Source organism: Drosophila willistoni, unplaced genomic scaffold, assembly GCF_018902025.1.
Source record: "Drosophila willistoni isolate 14030-0811.24 unplaced genomic scaffold, UCI_dwil_1.1 Seg24.1, whole genome shotgun sequence".
NCBI lineage: Eukaryota > Metazoa > Arthropoda > Insecta > Diptera > Drosophilidae > Drosophila > Drosophila willistoni.
In genome coordinates, this window is record NW_025814206.1 from 34,829 (window position 1) to 55,510 (window position 20,682).

General features: G+C 37.6%; 1 protein-coding gene across 1 annotated transcript; it reads left to right on the forward strand.

Moving 5' to 3' along the window:
• The first annotated feature begins 11,147 nt into the window (after positions 1-11,147).
• Positions 11,148-14,076, forward strand: LOC124461175 (uncharacterized protein K02A2.6-like). The gene is made up of 3 exons (XM_047012725.1): positions 11,148-11,256; positions 11,315-13,424; positions 13,947-14,076. The coding sequence occupies exons 1-3, from the start codon at positions 11,148-11,150 to the stop codon at positions 14,074-14,076; spliced, it is 2,349 nt and encodes a 782-aa protein (XP_046868681.1).
• Positions 14,077-20,682: the final 6,606 nt, after the last annotated feature.

Consider the following 20,682-nt stretch of genomic DNA (forward strand, 5'->3'; position numbering starts at 1 on the left):
AACCAAATTTCCCCATTGTAAAGAGCAAAAGATATAAAATTGCATTAACAATCCAGATGTTTACTTATTTTTAAATACAAATTTGGGTCGAAAAAAGTAATTATAGAAATTTAAAAAAATTTATAGAATCGTTGTCAATTCTAATGCAAAAAAATTCAATATATACGTAATCCTTATTTTCTTTTATTTGCTTTGTCCTCATCTTTCTTCACCTTAACCAAAACTTTTTGGTCATTTCCAGTGATATTTATCTTGGTGTGTCCTTTTCGTATGGCCAGCTCTCGGGGATGTTTATTAACGATTTTCTTGAACTTTTCCAGTTGATCGACCTTAGTTGCGGCCTTAAGCCATTCTTTTTTATTTCTTATTTTTTGTACTTTACCAACTGACTTCAGGTTTTTGACCGCCATTTTTTTACGTTATCGGCCACACGCCGTTTTTTCTTGATACTCCTTGGTTTGGAAGTCGGACTTCTAGTGAGTGGGCGCACCTCAAGGGAAACTTGGCCAAAAGGAGCCATCACCATTACTTTCGTATTAGGGGAAATTACCGCCTTTTTCGCTTCGATCTTAGGTTTAACTTTTTCCGCATTAAATTTAGCACATTTTGGTGCATCCTTCCACTTTGTCGCCAATCTAAGGCCATCTTTGGAACCTTCAGTTTTTGGGCAAATTTTTTAAACTTGCCGTTTCCCGGTTTATTAAAGTTAGGCCAGTCAGGATTGGTCATTTTTACTTGAAATTTGTTTTTACTTGAAATTTGTTTTAATTATTAGAACTATACTCTCGAGCACGATTTTCTAGAATGTGAAATATCGGAGTAGGAAATGAGTCAGGTAAACAAGGCAAATGGACATGGCCTACTTTTCACTTTTTATTTTTCACTCTCCCGCCTACTGCCTTTGTCGGTCAGTGTCTGATCAGGATTTCATAATAATCTTTCTATTAACATATTTTAGTTGTGATTCTATAAATATTACATTTAAGTCTAATATATTATGTCTTAATTTTATTTCTTTGAATGGTTATCATACGTTAGCCATCTGGCAACTCTGCTGGCTTGACGCCATGAACAGTTCAGCCGGTCGTTCGCAGCAAGCACACGCGTTATAAACTTGCGATATATATACATATATGTAATTTCAATATCACCTAATCAATAAACATTCTAAGATATTTCAAACTGGCGACGAGGATGGGATGCTAATTATCATCCGAAATAAACTTGGAATTATTAACGCAAAATATCAAAAAATTGTCACGCACAAAAGCATACATATACGTTTACATATACATGCTGTGGTGAAATTTTGCAAACGTTTACACACACATTTGCATGGCAGAGTCGCTTGCTGGTGAATTTGGAGAGATTAGATTGGCCGGCGTTTTTGAGGAAAAGAAGGATGTTTAAGAATAAACATCGCGTTCATCTGAAACGGCTTCACCAAATCAGATTGAACAAAGAAATAAACAAAACATGCATCCACACTCTGTGGGAAAGCACTCAAGATTTTAATAACGGCGCAATATCAAGTCGCCAACGCTGTGCATGATATAAACAAGCATTAATATAAACATTAGAGTAAGCATTTTTAAGAACAATTGTCGCCTCTTAGAGTCTAAGAATTCTTTGATGTACACAAGACGTTTTTCAATAAAATCAGTTCATATTTTGAATTCAAGTGATGAAGTTGGGCTTTCAGTTTTTTGCGGTGCTGAACTCCTCTTCATTTTGGTCCTTCGATAAAAAGGAACTCTGAGTTTTCCCCCACCAGTGGTAAGAGACTCAGAGGATGAATCAGCTCCTTAAGGTCTGAATTCTTATGATAAGATCAGATAAAGGTAGCAAAATAAAAAAAAAACTCTTGTTTTCCCCCACCAGTGGTAAGAGACAGAGTATAATATAAAAGCAAAATATTGCTTAATAAATAAAAAAGTGCGTGCGACCGAATATATAAAGGCAGTTTGGCTAGTCGAGCAACTGCAATAATTTCGGCGGCGGTAAAAAAAAAACGATATAAAGTTGGTGTGTGGCTAATTCGAAGCCCAGATATCGAAAGTGAAAAAAAAAAACAAATAAAGATAAAATTGGTGTGTGGCTAGTTCAAAGCCCAGATATATATAAAGTGAACAAAAAAAAAACAATATAAAAATATAAAGTTGGTGTGTGGCTAGTTCGAAGCCCAGATATATATAAAGTAAAAAAAACAATATAAAAATATAAAGTTGGTGTGTGGCTAGTTCGAAGCCCAGATATATATAAAGTGAAAAAAAAAAAAAACAATATAAAGATATAAAGTTGGTGTGTGGCTAATTCGAAGCCCAGATATATATAAAGTGAAAAAAAAAAATATAAAGATATAAAGTTGGTGTGTGGCTAATTCGAAGCCCAGATATATATAAAGTGAGAAAAAATATATATGAAAATATAAAGTTGGTGTGTGGCGTATTCGAAGCCCTAATATCGAAAAAAAAGTGAACTATATGTAGTTGCAAGTCGGCAACTACCAACAGCAGCAGAGCATCAAGATACATAGCTGCAAAGAAGAAACTGAAGAACGTGCAGTGGCAGTATAAAAAATTCTGGTGCGATGTCCGGCACCGGTACCGCCTGAGCCCATAGGCCTGGACAACAGCAGCTGATCGAGATAGAAAACAAAAAAGGCGAGCAAACTTTCGCTACGCAGCGGCAGACAAGCAGCGGCAGATAACTCTACTTGGCGGACAACAGTGGCGAACGGTGTCTACAACAGGATCATCAGATAAGATATAAATTAAAATAGTTTATATTATATTATATTATTAATATTATATTATTATATATACTTATACTCTTATACCAATATACTAATATTTGAATAAGACAAAAATGTTCCCCACAAAAACTGAAAAACTATTAGCGAAGCAACACGAGTTGCATAAAAGATTAAAAAAGCTAGAAGAGTTAGATGCTAGTAAGTTTACTAGCAAGATTATTAACGAAGTAAATGAGATACAGAAGCTATGGATTAGTTACCATAGTCAAATGCTAGAGAGTGGTGTAACTCAACACTACTATTTCACAGATGGGAAGTATGAGGAAGGTTTAGATATGGCAGCCAAATTACTAGCCAAAGGAGAGTCTAGCAGGCAGAGCACTGTTGTTTCTGAAACCATTGAAGCAGATGCAACAATGTCAGAAAATGTTGAAGGCAGCAACGGAGAGTCGGGGAAACGCGACCTCCAGTATTGAGAACCAGGAAAAGTTTGAAGAAAAGGTTCGTCATCTCCAGCAATATTTGGAGATGGTGAGCAAAGATTTACGTACGATAGACAATAGAACAGGCGAAATGTATATTAAGAAAATAAAATTCTTGTTCAGGAAGGTACAGGTGTGCCAAGCTTATACACATGAACTATACAGAGACAATGAAACATTTAAAGAGGTCATAGAAGAATTGGAGTTCGACCTTCAGAATACCTTGGTAGCATTAGAAGAGAAAACAAAGGATCAGAAAGATTTGAAAGTTGAGAATGTTACCGTGAGAGGCGAACTACCGGTGTTGCCAAAAATACAGGTACCCACATTTTCTGGAGAACCTAGAGAATGGGACCTGTTTGTAGAGTTATTTGCAGAATTAATTGAGAATAGAGAAGATTTAAGTCTTACTCTTAAATTCAATTATTTAAAATCCGCATTAAAGGGAGAAGCGAGGAGCATGGTAGCTCATTTACTGTCAGGTTCAGCTGACAATTATAGTGCCGCTTGGGAACTATTAACCAAGCGGTATGAAAACAATCGGAGGGTATTTTCCGAACAGTTAAATCGGATCGTTGATTTACCGATGATCAACAATGAATCCGCAAAGAGTGTAAAAGGAGTGATTGACATAATCAATGAGTCAATACACTTAATTAAAATTAAAGCAAATTTGTCCGATGAAGTTGACGTAATACTCGCTCAACACATACTTCGGAAATTTGACAGAGAGACTCTACAATTATATGAGAGTCAGATCAGAAAAACCAGGCAAATACAGTTGCTGTCTGATGTCATGGAATACTTAGAGCAAAGATATTGCTCGCTAAGTGCCATGAGGAAGGAAGATAAAAAACCGTTACAAAAAACGTCGGCTGCGGGTTTTAAAGATAGTTGTCCGATCTGCAAAGGTCCTTGGCATAGCGCACTTATATGCTATAAGTTTAAAGCGCTAACACCTAAAGAAAGGGTGGAAATAGCCAAAAAAGTGCAATTGTGTACACGATGCTTGAAGCACTCAAGCAACAAGAGATGCACTAATGAAATTGTCTGCTCATTGTGCAGCAAGGGACACCATACCCTTCTTCATTTTGGGGAAAAACAGGCAAAGGTAAATACTTGTGTTACGGCACAACAAAAATTGTTGGCCACAGCCCTAATTCAAGTTAAAAAAATAAATGGAGAATATGAAACGTTAAGAGCCTTGATTGATAGTGGATCTCAAAGCACTATTTTATCTGAAGAAGCCGCTCAAATGTTAAAACTACCCAAGATCAAAAAACAAACCGAAATAAGTGGAGTATCTTCAACAAAATCTAGAACTTCAAAATATAAGGTAAATATTGAAATGAAGACGCGTGATTCTCAAAAAGAACTCCTTAAGGTTGAGGCAATTGTATTGCCGCAATTAATGAAAGCTCTTCCATTAAAAATAGCAAACGTGGATATGTCAAAATGGCAAACTTACGTGCTAGCTGACCCCAACTTTAATAAACCTGGGAGGGTAGATTTGATAATAGGGGTAGACGTATATACCCACATCTTAAAAAGTGGAGTGGCCAAGATTAATGGTCTGCTAGGGCAAAATACTCAATTTGGCTGGATCGTGTCGGGATGTACGAAGTCAAAAGGAGATGAGTCCATAGTAGCTACAACAATAGACATCACAGATATGGAGCGTTTTTGGGAAATGGAGGCAGATGAAAAAGACGATATAGAAGCTAATGAATGTGAAGAAAATTTTAGCAAGACAACAAAGATTAATGATTCTGGAAGGTATGTGGTAACGATCCCGTTTAAGAAAGAAAAGGAGTTAGGTGAATCAAAGGCGCAAGCAACTGCGCGGTTTCTTAGCCTGGAGAAAAAATTTCAGAAAAATCCAAAACTTAAGGAAGAGTACAAAAAATTTATTAAAGAATATTTGGACTTAGGCCATATGGTCGAAACTAAGGATGAAGGAACGTACTACCTGCCACATCAAGCAGTAGTAAAAGAAGCAAGTTTGACAACTAAACTAAGAGTTGTATTTGACGCTTCCGCGAAAACTACGAATAACAGAAGTCTCAATGACGTGATGTGGATCGGGCCGCGACTTCAAAAAGACATATTTGACATAATACTAAAATGGCGAAAATGGCAGTACGTAGCATCTGCAGATATTGAAAAAATGTATCGGCAGATAAACATTGATCTAAACGATCAAAAATATTTGCATATTTTGTGGCGAATATCACCGCAGAAAAAATTAAGAATATATAAATTGACAACAGTAACGTACGGTACGGCATCAGCACCTTATTTAGCTACAAGGGTACTTGCAGAGATAGCAAACAGATGTCAAGATAAAGTAATTAGTGAAATTATCCGAGATGAATTCTACATGGATGATTTAATGACTGGAGGTAATACCGTAGAAGAATCAAAACACAAAGTTCAACAGGTTTCCAGAGAGCTGGAAAAAGCAGGAATGAATTTGAGAAAATGGATTTCGAATAAGTCCGAAATTGTTGAAGAGGTTATTGATACAGGCGATAATAAAGTATTAAAAATTGATGAGAACGAGGCAATTAAAACCTTGGGGTTGCAGTGGGAACCAATTAAAGACGAATTTAAGTTTAAGGTACACTGTGACGAGAACAGAAAGGTGAATAAAAGAGGTGTGCTATCCACACTTGCCAAGATTTATGATCCACTAGGTTGGCTAGCACCAGTAACAGTAATAGGCAAGTTATTCTTGCAAAAGTTGTGGCTAGCTGAGAAAAATTGGGATCAAGAGTTGTCCGATATCGACGCAACAGAATGGAAATTTTTCAGGGACAATTTAGTGTATCTGGAAGAAGTCAGATTACCCCGATGGATCAAGACACAGCCTGATATGTTGTTACAGATTCATGGTTTTGCTGACGCGTCAGAAAAGGCGTATGCAGCGGTAGTATATGCCAAAATTGGTGGGGCAGTTACCTTAATAGCCAGTAAGAACAAAATTAACCCTATCAAAAATAGAAAAACTATTCCTAAATTGGAATTATGTGCAGCACACTTGCTATCGCAATTGCTACAAAGAGTCCAGCAATCTATTGCTGCTCCTTCTGAAATATACGCTTGGAGTGACTCTACTATTACGCTGTGCTGGATAAAGAACGGTGCTAGTAAGGAAAAATTTGTAAGGCGTCGCATAGAGGATATCCTAAAAATCAGAGAAATAACGTGGAACCATGTAAAATCTGAAGATAACCCTGCAGATGTAGCTTCAAGGGGTATTTGTCCAAATAAGTTAAAAGATTGCGATTTGTGGTGGAATGGGCCAAAGTGGCTCGTTGAGGCAAAAGACAAATGGCCTAAACAAAAAACAGATGATGACAAGGTGATGGTAAATTCCGTACTATTAAATACAGAAAGTAGTATTATGCAGGAGCTAATTGAAAAGTATTCCTGTATAAATAAACTGGTCAGAATTACGGCATATGTATTTAGATTTATTGGCACTAAAAGAAAAGATAATGCGTACCCATCATATCTAACCGTCAATGAGCTTAAGAATGCTAAAAATTTTATAATTAAACACCAACAAGCATGTCAATTTAGCAGAGAGATTTCATGTCTTACGCAGAACAAGCAAATTGACATGAAAAGCAAAATTTTGAGCTTAAATCCATTTTTGGATAACGATGGAATATTGCGCGTAGGGGGAAGATTGCAAAATGCCAACATATCTTTTGATACGAAACATCCAATTATTTTAGATAAATCAAATCTAATAATGTTGTTGATTAAAAATGCTCATAAGGAAACCTTACACGGAGGAATTAACCTTATGAGAAGCCAAATTCAAAGGAAATTTTGGATTTTCGGTTTAAGAAACGCTCTTAAAAAATACCTAAGGGAATGCGTCACTTGTGCCAGATATCGCCAAGTAACTGCGGAGCAAATTATGGGTAATCTACCCAAAAGTAGGGTAACGGTCTCATTCCCATTTCATAACACCGGGATTGATTTTGCGGGCCCATATCATATAAGATGCTCAAAAAATCGGGGACAAAAAACATTCAAAGGGTACATAGCAGTATTTGTGTGTTTGTCAACTAAGGCAATTCATTTGGAAGTTGTTAGTGACTTGACAACTGATGCCTTCCTAGCAGCATTTCGAAGATTTGTGGCAAGACGGGGTAAATGCGCGAACATATATTCTGACAACGGTGCAAATTTTGTGGGAGCGGCTAGGAAGCTGGATGAAGAATTCAAAAAAGCAGTTCAAGATAACGTCCAGGTTGCCCCTGTTCTAGAGCGAGAACAGATTAGCTGGCATTTTAGCCCCTCGGCAGGACCTCACTTCGGAGGTATATGGGAAGCTGGGGTCAAATCCGTTAAGTATCATCTGAAAAGAGTCATAGGAGACAATAACCTGACATATGAGGAACTGGCAACATTGTTGTGCCAAATAGAAGCCGTGCTAAATTCACGTCCGTTATATACGACGGGTGAAGATATGGACAACAACGAGGTGTTAACTCCCGGTCATTTCTTAATTGGAAGACCGACATTAGAAGCAGCCGAGTCCATATCAGAAGAAAAAATTGGAAATTTAGACAGATGGAAATTAATTCAAAAAATGAAAAAAGATTTCTGGGCGAAGTGGAAAGACGAATATCTATATACTCTCCAGCAAAGAAATAAGTGGCGACGAACCACCGAGAATTTAGAGAATGGACAGGTCGTGCTGATCAAAGATGAAAATTGTCACCCAGCCAGGTGGCCTCTGGGCAAGATTGAGGAAATTCATAAAGGCAGGGACGATAAAGTAAGAGTGGTCAAAATCAAATTGCAAGATGGGTCAATTACAAGGCCTATAAATAAAATCTGTCCACTTATTAGGGTAAAATCATCCGAAGAAATTGAGGAGAATCGATATCGGAAAAGTAACAGATTCGGTCATCTGTCCAAAGCAGGAACCGTAATGATGTTAGCAATGTTAATGCTGCTTTGTCAACTTTCGAATGCAGCAAGCATTAGAGATAATCGACCAAAAATTACGGTAAAAGAACTAAACGCAACAGCCGCGTTGTACTTAGATCCAATGGGTGAGGTGGAAGTAGTAGCGTCCTCATGGGATCTGGTAATATACTATGACATGTCGGCGTATTTTGAAATGCTTAATAAAGGTGACAGGTTGATTCCTAAAATGAGGGATTTATGTCAAAAGTTATATAATTTTGAAGACCAGTGTCATTTCGTATTAGACAACATGGTAAAACGAATAACGGAAATCGAAGAAAATAATAGATTGTTTATGAGTCAGAATAAGCCAAGAAGCAAGCGGGCACCGTTTGAATTCATGGGTTCATTGTACCACATATTATTCGGCATCATGGATGCAGATGACAGAGTACAGATGGAAGAAAACATGAGAAATTTACTGACAAATCAGCAAAATTTGAAACACCTAGAAGAAAGGCAGACATCGATAGTGGACTCCACGGCAAACATTCTTAAGACAACTATAGACGAAATAAATGTTAACTTTCGCAACATGAACAACCGGATTGAAAATATGACAGAAGTACTAAAAGAAAGCTATTACGTATATAGAGAATCCATGCAATTCTTCATGATTGTAAGGCAACTGAGTTCCGTGATCGATGAATGTGAAAAAATTCAAACAGGAGTTATAAATCTTTTAATAGACATTAACCATGGTAGGTTGAACCCTAACATTTTAAAACCAAGCCAGTTGAAGTTGGAAATAACAAAAATTAAGGACAAGTTGTCCGAAACATTAGTATTACCAGGTAAAAGAACAGGTACTGAATTAAAAGATGTATACACTCTGTTGACGGCAAAAGGTATTTTTATTGACAGAAAACTAATTATAAATGCAAAAATACCACTTTTTGGTAGACATCCGTCTTTTCTCTATAAAGTTATTCCACTGCCTGTACGATTAAACAATAACCAAATGGTAATGGTCCGTATAGACAGCCAGTACTTAATTTATAATTTTGAAATAGATTCGTACCATTTAATGTCCGAATCAGCATTGCAAAAATGTCAGAATTGGCAGTCGCATAGGAGAACATGTGAAGGAAGTTGGCCATGGAGTAGTGCCAATGATAATGTCTGTGAACTGACAGCTCTTAAACAAAATACCAAATCTAACTGCATATACACAACGATTATGGAAACAAAGTCTTACTGGGTAGAATTAGATAGTAGCAGGAGTTGGTTATTTAAGGTTCCACCTAGAACTAACGCTAGAGTCCAATGCGGTAATGAACAGCAAGAGATAATGGCTATACCAGAGCAAGGAATTTTGAGCCTCAGATCAGGCTGCACAGCTAGGACAGAAGATAAAGTTATAGTGGCTCATCATAGCATACAGTCAGAGTCGTATATAGCCATTAAAACGGCGCACGTGGGCGATATTAGTAACATGGCAAATATAATTTGGAATCCAGTAGAAGCAAATATAGTGAACCATTCAGCAGAATTGGAGAAAGTAGGAAACCAGCTACAAGCATTAAAGGAACATCATATTGAATTACAAGGTTTAAACTTCCATCATGTAACCGGTCATGTTTCCTTAATATTAGTTATCTTACTAATTTTAATATTAATAATAATTTGTATAAGACAATGTAAGATTAGACGGCAATTCCTAAACGTCGCATTTGGCGGCCCTTCGCAGAATGTTTAAGAATAAACATCGCGTTCATCTGAAACGGCTTCACCAAATCAGATTGAACAAAGAAATAAACAAAACATGCATCCACACTCTGTGGGAAAGCACTCAAGATTTTAATAACGGCGCAATATCAAGTCGCCAACGCTGTGCATGATATAAACAAGCATTAATATAAACATTAGAGTAAGCATTTTTAAGAACAATTGTCGCCTCTTAGAGTCTAAGAATTCTTTGATGTACACAAGACGTTTTTCAATAAAATCAGTTCATATTTTGAATTCAAGTGATGAAGTTGGGCTTTCAGTTTTTGCGGTGCTGAACTCCTCTTCAAGGAAGTAATTGATTCTACGAGTGCTAAATATACTCAACGGAACCCAATTATGACGACAGTTGGAATTTTGGAACCGTTTGATTTGGGACAGCCAAATAAATGGGGCTCATATTTGGAGCGATTTAAATTGTTCCTGCTTGCCAATGATGTCAACGACGAGGGTCGCAAAAAAGCATCTTTCCTCACATTGGTCGGAGCACCAGTCTACGATCTTTTGACATCATTGGCGTTTCCAAACCAGGTCAGTACATTACCGTTAGACCAAATTGAGAAGATTCTAACTGATCATCTATGTCCACGTCCATCGGAAATCGCGGCATTTTATCATTTTCACAAACGTGATCAACATCCGGATGAGACCGTCGGAAACTATCTCGCAGCATTGGCAGTGGGTTGCAATTTTGGAGCAGCGTTGGACAGAATGCTGCGTGGTCGTTTTGTATGCGGCATGAGGGATGAAAGCTTACAGAGAAGTTTTCTTGCAGACACTGAATTGACAGTGCAGAAAGTTTTGGAGAGAGCAACTACTAGTGAAGCTGCAGCAGCGAGTGCAAAGGCTATCAGACAGCCTAACGAGACTATCCACAGCATCAAATCACAGCGCCCTCAACAACCACATAAAGGAAAAGGACAACAATGTGCGGGTTGTGCCGGTGCACACGGCCGGCAGCAATGCCCTTATCGTGAAGCAATATGTCACGGCTGTGGCCGGAAGGGCCATCTTAAGCGTGTCTGCCGGAGTAATGACTCGTCGAACGATGTTCATCCAGTAAAGGGCAAAATTCACGTGGGAAATCGGTAAACCTCATATCTAATCTGGTGAGCCTGAAGAAACGTATCACGGTACAGATTAATGGAAAATCGTGTACTTTTGAAGTGGATTCTGGATCTGACGTAACTATGATGACGTTGCGGACTTATGATCGCATCTGGCCAACAAACAAGCCTAAAGTTTACAACTACGATCCGGGGTTTAGTGACTACCAACACAACCCAATCCAGATACTAAGTAAGAGTTTTTGATGTATCAATTTATTACAACGGTCGTAATATTGATAATCTACCAGTCATCGTCACTAAAAGCGGTTGTAGCGACCTTCTGGGTTGTAACTGGTTCGACCCACTAGGCATCAGTATCAAGGGCATACATTCAGTGGGCAGTGACGTACAGATCGCAGGCATTCTGAATAAGTTCGAACACTTATTCTCAACAGAACTTGGTTGTTACACTGGTCCGCCAGTCATATTAAACATTGATGCTACAGTGCCACCAGTGCGACTACCTCCACGCCGAATTCCATATGCTCTAAAGGGACTAGTCGAAGAGGAGCTGGATCGCCAATGCAAGCAAGGGATTCTTAAACCTGTGGAGTATTCAGATTGGGCCACTCCTATTGTACCAGTTATCAAGAAGGACGGTTCAATTCGTATTTGCGGCGACTATAAATCAACTTTAAACAAAGCGGTTAAGCCGCACTGCCATCAAATACCGGCGATCAACACTTTGCTGGCATCTATGGAAGGTGGATCGATTTTTGCCAAAATTGATCTGGCTCAAGCTTATCAGCAGTTAGTAGTCGACGAAAACTCGTCTTTGCTGCAAACAATCAGTACACATAAGGGTGCATTCAAAGTTACTCGATTGCAATTCGGCATTTCATCAGCACCAGGCATTTTTCAAAGCTGTATTGAGAATGTGGTACAGAATATTTCCGGAGTCTTACCATATTTTGATGACATTGTAATAATTGGAAAAACGGAAACGGAGTTGGCAACTAGATTACAGGAACTGTTTATACGTTTTGACAAAGCCGGACTGCGACTACGCAAGGACAAATGCCAATTCGGAGTACCATTCGTTGAGTTTTTAGGTTTCAAAATTGACTCAACTGGTATAAGACCATGTGCCGATAAAGTCTCGGCAATCAAAGACGCACCAGCACCTAAGGATAAAAAGCAGTTGCAGGCTTTCTTAGGACTACTAAATTTTTATCACTCATTTTTGCCACATAAAGCAACAGTGGCAGAACCCTTACATCGTCTTTTGGATAAAAATGCAACTTGGAGGTGGTACAAACAGTGTGAGAAGGCTTTTTCTACACTTAAGGAACTTATTGGGTCAGACGACGTACTAGTGCATTATGATGGTTCATTGCCACTAGTGCTAGCTTGTGATGCGTCACCATATGGACTCGGTGCAGTTTTAAGTCACAAAATGCCGAATGGAGCGGAGAAACCCATCGCTTTTTACTCCCGTACCTTATCCAAAGCTGAGCGAAATTATGCTCAGATTGATCGAGAAGCTATTGCTTTGGTAGCAGGAGTAAAGAAGTTCCACAACTACGTCTACGGTCGTACTTTCACACTAATCACCGATCATCGACCTCTGTTGGGTATTTTTACCACATCGAAAGCAATCCCAAACATTATTTCAAATCAGATGCTACGTCGATCTTTGTTCCTGTCAGCATATACTTTCGAGCTAGTACACCGCTCCGGATTAAAAATGGGCAATGCGGATTTTCTAAGTCGTTGTCCACTGTCAGCAGCATCGGACGCTGTTAGCACCGACGATGTGCTAATGATCGAATTAGCAGCAACGCCAATCATAAGTGCTGAGGCGATGGCCGCTCAAACATCGAAGGACCCCTTATTGGCGAAAGTATCAAACTGGGTGTTAAGGGGATGGCCTGACATGAAATTGGAGCAATCAGATATTGCATATCCATACTATTGCCGTCGGGAACAGCTCTCTACAAATAAAGGAGTTTTGATTTGGGGAAATCGCGCCGTAGTTCCACCGAAATCCAGAGCAACAATTTTAGCTGCTCTACATGCCGCTCATCCAGGCATTGTAAAAATGAAGGCGTTAGCGCGTAGCTATGTTTGGTGGCCAAACATTGACGCTGAGATTGAGCTTATTGTTAAGAAATGTATTCCATGCCAGCAGAATCGTAACGATCATTCAGAGGCACCGGTGCATCATTGGGAGTCAGCCAAGCGGCCGTGGTCCCGTCTACACATCGATTTTGCAGGACCTTTTCAAGGAAAAACCTTTCTTCTGGTCGTGGATTCTTACTCAAAATGGCTAGAGGTTGCGGTTGTTAGCTCCACTTCTACAGCGGCTACAATTAAAGTTCTCAGGCAACTGTTTGCTACGCATGGGTTACCAGATCAGTTAGTGTCAGACAATGGCACACAACAATATAATTCCTCCACAACAATCTAATTCGACACATTAGATCAGCACCGTTTCACCCAGCAACAAACGGCCAAGCAGAGCGCATGGTGCAGACCACCAAAAACTACCTTAAAAAACTATCTCCGAGCAATAATATGGAAATAAGCCTTGCTCGATTTTTGTTTAATCAACACATAACTCCACATGCAACGACAAATCGCTCGCCAGCTCAGCTATTGTTAAATCGGGAGTTAAAGTCCTACTTTGATAAACTACAGCCACAAGAAATTTCTAATGGAGCAGAGCCATTTATTAATCAATCGAAATGTTTTGATACAGGCAAATCCGTTTGGGTACGAAACTATGCACCGGGTCCAAAATGGATAGAAGCCTACATATCCGAGCAAACAGGACCAGTGTCTTACAAAGTTCGTCTGACAGACAATCGCATCATAAAGCGTCATTATAACCAAATTCGAAGCCGAGTTGAACAAACAGATGTAAACATATCACATCAGGCACCATCAGCAACTGATGACAACACGGAAGATCCTGCTTCCAGTAACCACTCTAGGCCAGAGAGTCCTATTCAAGATGATCCACAGTCATTGCATGCCTCACCGATGCTACGACGTTCTGCTCGCATGAGACGACCCACTCAATTCTATGAATCATCTGGGTGTTAAGGGGTGTTGTGTATGCAGCCCTATCATACGTTAGCCATCTGGCAACTCTGCTGGCTTGACGCCATGGACAGTTCAGCCGGTCGTTCGCAGCAAGCACACGCGTTATAAACTTGCGATATATATATATGTAATTTTAATATCACCTAATCAATAAACATTCTAAGATATTTCAAATAGTCTATAATCTAGTTGTATTTACAGTGGAATATTGAGGGAATGGCTTTTAAGTGGCTCCACAATACCCGCAAGACCAGATTTATTCGATTGATGGGGATAAAGCACGTTCTTTAAAAAATCGAATTAAACACTTATTCCATTGTTACCATAACAACTTAAAAAAGCTTTTGGGGTTACTTCCTAATTATTACATATTTGGGCCTAGTCAAGATATACCTTTCCACCATTTACTTGTATATTCGTGCATCTACTTCTTATTCAAACTATCAAGTAAAAAAATATGACTTAAACTTATAACCAATTATACATATCGATTTCTGTCACTGCTCAAATGTAAAAATGTACATCAGTCTGCTAGCTAGTAAAATTGGCCATGTCCGCCTGTTTTTAGCTCTCTGAAAGCAATAGCTAATTGGATGAATTCCGGTCTAAAATAAGATGAGCTCCTCGGGACGCCCAATCGAACTACCAAGCAACCAAATTTCCCCATTGTAAAGAGCAAAAGATATAAAATTGCATTAACAATCCAGATGTTTACTTATTTTTAAATACAAATTTGGGTCGAAAAAAGTAATTATAGAAATTTAAAAAAATTTATTGAATCGTTGTCGATTCTAATGCAAAAAAATTCAATATATACGTAATCCTTATTTTCTTTTCTTTGCTTTGTCCTCATCTTTCTTCACCTTAACCAAAACTTTTTGGTCATTTCCAGTGATATTTATCTTGGTGTGTCCTTTTCGTATGGCCAGCTCTCGGGATGTTTATTAACGATTTTCTTGAACTTTTCCAGTTGATCGACCTTAGCTGCGGCCTTAAGCCATTCTTTTTTATTTCTTAATTTTTGTACTTCTTTACCATCTGACTTCAGGCTTTTCACCGCCATTTTTTTCACGTTATCGGCCACACGATGTTTTTTCTTGATACTCCTTGGTTTGGGAGTAGGACTTCTAGTGAGTGGGCGTACCTCACGGGAAACGTGGCCAAAAGGGGCAATCACTGCTACTTTCGTATTAGGCGATATATATATATGTAATTTTAATATCACCTAATCAATAAACATTCTAAGATATTTCAAATAGTCTATAATCTAGTTGTATTTACAGTGGAATATTGAGGGAATGGCTTTTAAGTGGCTCCACAATACCCGCAAGACCAGATTTATTCGATTGATGGGATAAAGCACGTTCTTTAAAAAATCGAATTAAACACTTATTCCATTGTTACCATAACAACTTAAAAAAGCTTTTGGGGTTACTTCCTAATTATTACATATATGGGCCTAGTCAAGATATACCTTTCCACCATTTACTTGTATATTCGTGCATCTACTTCTTATTCAAACTATCAAGTAAAAAAATATGACTTAAACTTATAACCAATTATACATATCGATTTCTGTCACTGCTCAAATGTAAAAATGTACATCAGTCTGCTAGCTAGTAAAATTGGCCATGTCCGCCTGTTTTTAGCTCTCTGAAAGCAATAGCTAATTGGATGAATTCCGGTCTAAAATAAGATGAGCTCCTCGGGACGCCCAATCGAACTACCAAGCAACCAAATTTCCCCATTGTAAAGAGCAAAAGATATAAAATTGCATTAACAATCCAGATGTTTACTTATTTTTAAATACAAATTTGGGTCGAAAAAAGTAATTATAGAAATTTAAAAAAATTTATTGAATCGTTGTCGATTCTAATGCAAAAAAATTCAATATATACGTAATCCTTATTTTCTTTTCTTTGCTTTGTCCTCATCTTTCTTCACCTTAACCAAAACTTTTTGGTCATTTCCAGTGATATTTATCTTGGTGTGTCCTTTTCGTATGGCCAGCTCTCGGGGATGTTTATTAACGATTTTCTTGAACTTTTCCAGTTGATCGACCTTAGCTGCGGCCTTAAGCCATTCTTTTTTATTTCTTAATTTTTGTACTTCTTTACCATCTGACTTCAGGCTTTTCACCGCCATTTTTTTCACGTTATCGGCCACACGATGTTTTTTCTTGATACTCCTTGGTTTGGGAGTAGGACTTCTAGTGAGTGGGCGTACCTCACGGGAAACGTGGCCAAAAGGGGCAATCACTGCTACTTTCGTATTAGGCGAAAATACCGCCTTCTCCGTTTTGGTTCTAGGTTTAACTTTATCCGCTTTAAAACCTTTGAATTTTGGACGAGCATTAAATTTAGCACATTTTGGTGCATCCTTCCACTTTGGCTTGGGCTTCATAATTTGTCTGCGCCAATCTGTAGCCATTTTTTTTGGAACCTTCAGTTTTTGGGCAAATTGTTTAAACTTGCCGTTTTTGTTAAAGTTAGGCCAATAGGGATTGGGCATTTTTATTTGAAATTTATTTTTACTTTAAATTTGTTTTAATTATTAGAACTATACTCTCGAGCACGATTTTCTAGAATGTGAAATATGGAAGTAGGAAATGAGGCAGGTAAACTAGGCAAATGGACATGGCCTACTTTTCACTTTTTATTTTTCACTCTCCCGCCTACTGCCTTTGTCGGTAAAGAGCTGATTTTAGTCTATAATCTAGTTGTATTTACAGTGGAATATTGAGGGAATGGCTTTTAAGTGGCTCCACAATACCCGCAAGACCAGATTTATTAGATTGATGGGGATAAAGCACGTTCTTTAAAAAATCGAATTAAACACTTATTCCATTGTTACCATAACAACTTAAAAAAGCTTTTGGGGTTACTTCCTAATTATTACATATTTGGGCATAGTCAAGATATACCTTTCCAACATTTATTTGTATATTCGTGCATCTACTTCTTATTCAAACTATCAAGTAAAAAAATATGACTTAAACTTATAACCAATTATACATATCGATTTCTGTCACTGCTCAAATGTAAAAATGTACATCAGTCTGCTAGCTAGAAAAATTGGCCATGTCCGCCTGTTTTTAGCTCTCTGAAAGCAATAGCTAATTGGATGAATTCCGGTCCAAAATAAGATGAGCTCCTCGGGACGCCCAATCGAACTACCAAGCAACCAAATTTCACCATTGTAAAGAGCAAAAGATATAAAATTGCATTAATAATCCAGATGTTTACTTATTTTTAAATACAAATATGGGTCGAAAAAAGTAATTATAGAAATTTAAAAAAATTTATAGAATCGTTGTCAATTCTAATGCAAAAAAATTCAATATATACGTAATCCTTATTTTCTTTTATTTGCTTTGTCCTCAATCTTTCTTCACCTTAACCAAAACTTTTTGGTCATTTCCAGTGATATTTATCTTGGTGTGTCCTTTTCGTATGGCCAGCTCTCGGGGATGTTTATTAACGATTTTCTTGAACTTTTCCAGTTGATCGACCTTAGTTGCGGCCTTAAGCCATTCTTTTTTATTTCTTATTTTTTGTACTTCTTTACCATCTGACTTCAGGCTTTTGACCGCCATTTTTTTCACGTTATCGGCCACACGATGTTTTTTCTTGATACTCCTTGGTTTGGGAGTAGGACTTCTAGTGAGTGGGCGTACCTCACGGGAAACGTGGCCAAAAGGGGCAATCACTGCTACTTTCGTATTAGGCGAAAATACCGCCTTCTCCGTTTTGGTTCTAGGTTTAACATTATCCGCTTTAAAACCTTTGAATATTGGACGAGCATTAAATTTAGCACATTTTGGTGCATTCTTCCACTTTGGCTTGGGCTTCATAATTTGTCTGCGCCAATCTGTAGCCATTTTTTTGGGAACCTTCAGTTTTTGGGCAAATTGTTTAAACTTGCCGTTTTTGTTAAAGTTAGGCCAATAGGGATTGGGCATTTTTATTTGAAATTTATTTTTACTTTAAATTTGTTTTAATTATTAGAACTATACTCTCGAGCACGATTTTCTAGAATGTGAAATATGGAAGTAGGAAATGAGGCAGGTAAACTAGGCAAATGGACATGGCCTACTTTTCACTTTTTATTTTTCACTCTCCCGCCTACTGCCTTTGTCGGTAAAGAACTGATTTTAGTCTATAATCTAGTTGTATTTACAGTGGAATATTGAGTTAATGGCTTTTAAGTGGCTCCACAATACCCGCAAGACCAGATTTATTCGATTGATGAGGATAAAGCACGTTCTTTAAAAAATCGTATTAAACACTTTTTATATTGTTACCATAACAACTTAGGAAAGCTTTTTGGGTTACTTCCTAATTATTACATATTTGGGCCTAGTCAAGATATACCTTTCCACCATTTACTTGTATATTCGTGCATCTAGTTCTTATTCAAACTATCAAGTAAAAAAATATGACTTAAACTTATAACCAATTATACATATCGATTTCTGTCACTGCTCAAATGTAAAAATGTACATCAGTCTGCTAGCTAGAAAAATTGGCCATGTCCGCCTGTTTTTAGCTCTCTGAAAGCAATAGCTAATTGGATGAATTCCGGTCTAAAATAAGATGAGCTCCTCGGGACGCCCAATCGAACTACCAAGCAACCAAATTTCCCCATTGTAAAGAGCAAAAGATATAAAATTGCATTAACAATCCAGATGTTTACTTATTTTTAAATACAAATTTGGGTCGAAAAAAGTAATTATAGAAATTTAAAAAAATTTATAGAATCGTTGTCGATTCTAATGCAAAAAAATTCAATATATACGTAATCCTTATTTTCTTTTCTTTGCTTTGTCCTCATCTTTCTTCACCTTAACCAAAACTTTTTGGTCATTTACAGTGATATTTATCTCGGTGTGTCCTTTTCGTATGGCCAGCTCTCGGGGATGTTTATTAACGATTTTCTTGAACTTTTCCAGTTGATCGACCTTAGCTGCGGCCTTAAGCCATTCTTTTTTATTTCTTATTTTTTGTACTTCTTTACCATCTGACTTCAGGCTTTTCACCGCCATTTTTTTCACGTTATCGGCCACACGATGTTTTTTCTTGATACTCCTTGGTTTGGGAGTAGGACTTTTAGTGAGTGGGCGTACCTCACAATTTGTAAATTTGTTTTAATTATTAGAACTATACTCTCGAGCACGATTTTCTAGAATGTGAAATATGGAAGTAGGAAATGAGGCAGGTAAACTAGGCAAATGGACATGGCCTACTTTTCACTTTTTATTTTTCACTATCCCGCCTACTGCCTTTGTCGGTAAAGAACTGATTTTAGTCTATAATCTAGTTGTATTTACAGTGGAATATTGAGGGAATGGCTTTTAAGTGGCTCCACAATACCCGCAAGACCAGATTTATTAGATTGATGGGGATAAAGCACGTTCTTTAAAAAATCGAATTAAACACTTATTCCATTGTTACCATAACAACTTAAAAAAGCTTTTGGGGTTACTTCCTAATTATTACATATTTGGGCATAGTCAAGATATACCTTTCCAACATTTATTTGTATATTCGTGCATCTACTTCTTATTCAAACTATCAAGTAAAAAAATATGACTTAAACTTATAACCAATTATACATATCGATTTCTGTCACTGCTCAAATGTAAAAATGTACATCAGTCTGCTAGCTAGAAAAATTGGCCATGTCCGCCTGTTTTTAGCTCTCTGAAAGCAATAGCTAATTGGATGAATTCCGGTCCAAAATAAGATGAGCTCCTCGGGACGCCCAATCGAACTACCAAGCAACCAAATTTCACCATTGTAAAGAGCAAAAGATATAAAATTGCATTAATAATCCAGATGTTTACTTATTTTTAAATACAAGTATGGGTCGAAAAAAGTAATTATAGAAATTTAAAAAAATTTATAGAATCGTTGTCAATTCTAATGCAAAAAATTCAATATATACGTAATCCTTATTTTCTTTTATTTGCTTTGTCCTCAATCTTTCTTCACCTTAACCAAAACTTTTTGGTCATTTCCAGTGATATTTATCTTGGTGTGTCCTTTTCGTATGGCCAGCTCTCGGGGATGTTTATTAACGATTTTCTTGAACTTTTCCAGTTGATCGACCTTAGTTGCGGCCTTAAGCCATTCTTTTTTATTTCTTATTTTTTGTACTTCTTTACCATCTGACTTCAGGCTTTTGACCGCCATTTTTTTCACGTTATCGGCCACACGATGTTTTTTCTTAATACTCCTTGGTTTGGGAGTAGGACTTCTAGTAAGTGGGCGTACCTCACGGGAAATGTGGCCAAAAGGGGCAATCACTGCTACTTTCGTATTAGGCGAAAATACCGCCTTCTCCGTTTTGGTTTTAGGTTTAACTTTATCCGCTTTAAAATCTTTGAATTTTGGACGAGCATTAAATTTAGCACATTTTGGTGCATCCTTCCACTTTGGCTTGGGCTTTATAATTTGTCTGCGCCAATCTGTAGCCATTTTTTTGGGAACCTTCAGTTTTTGGGCAAATTGTTTAAACTTGCCGTTTTTGTTAAAGTTAGGCCAATAGGGATTGGGCATTTTTATTT

Coding starts and splice junctions, on each gene's coding strand:
- LOC124461175 (XM_047012725.1), top strand. CDS start 11,148: ATGATGACGTTGCGGACTTATGATCGCATCTGGCCAACAAACAAGCCT. Junction 11,257..11,314: donor CAACCCAATCCAGATACTAA/GTAAGAGTTTTT, acceptor ATAATCTACCAG/TCATCGTCACTAAAAGCGGT. Junction 13,425..13,946: donor ACGCATGGGTTACCAGATCA/GTTAGTGTCAGA, acceptor ATATCACATCAG/GCACCATCAGCAACTGATGA.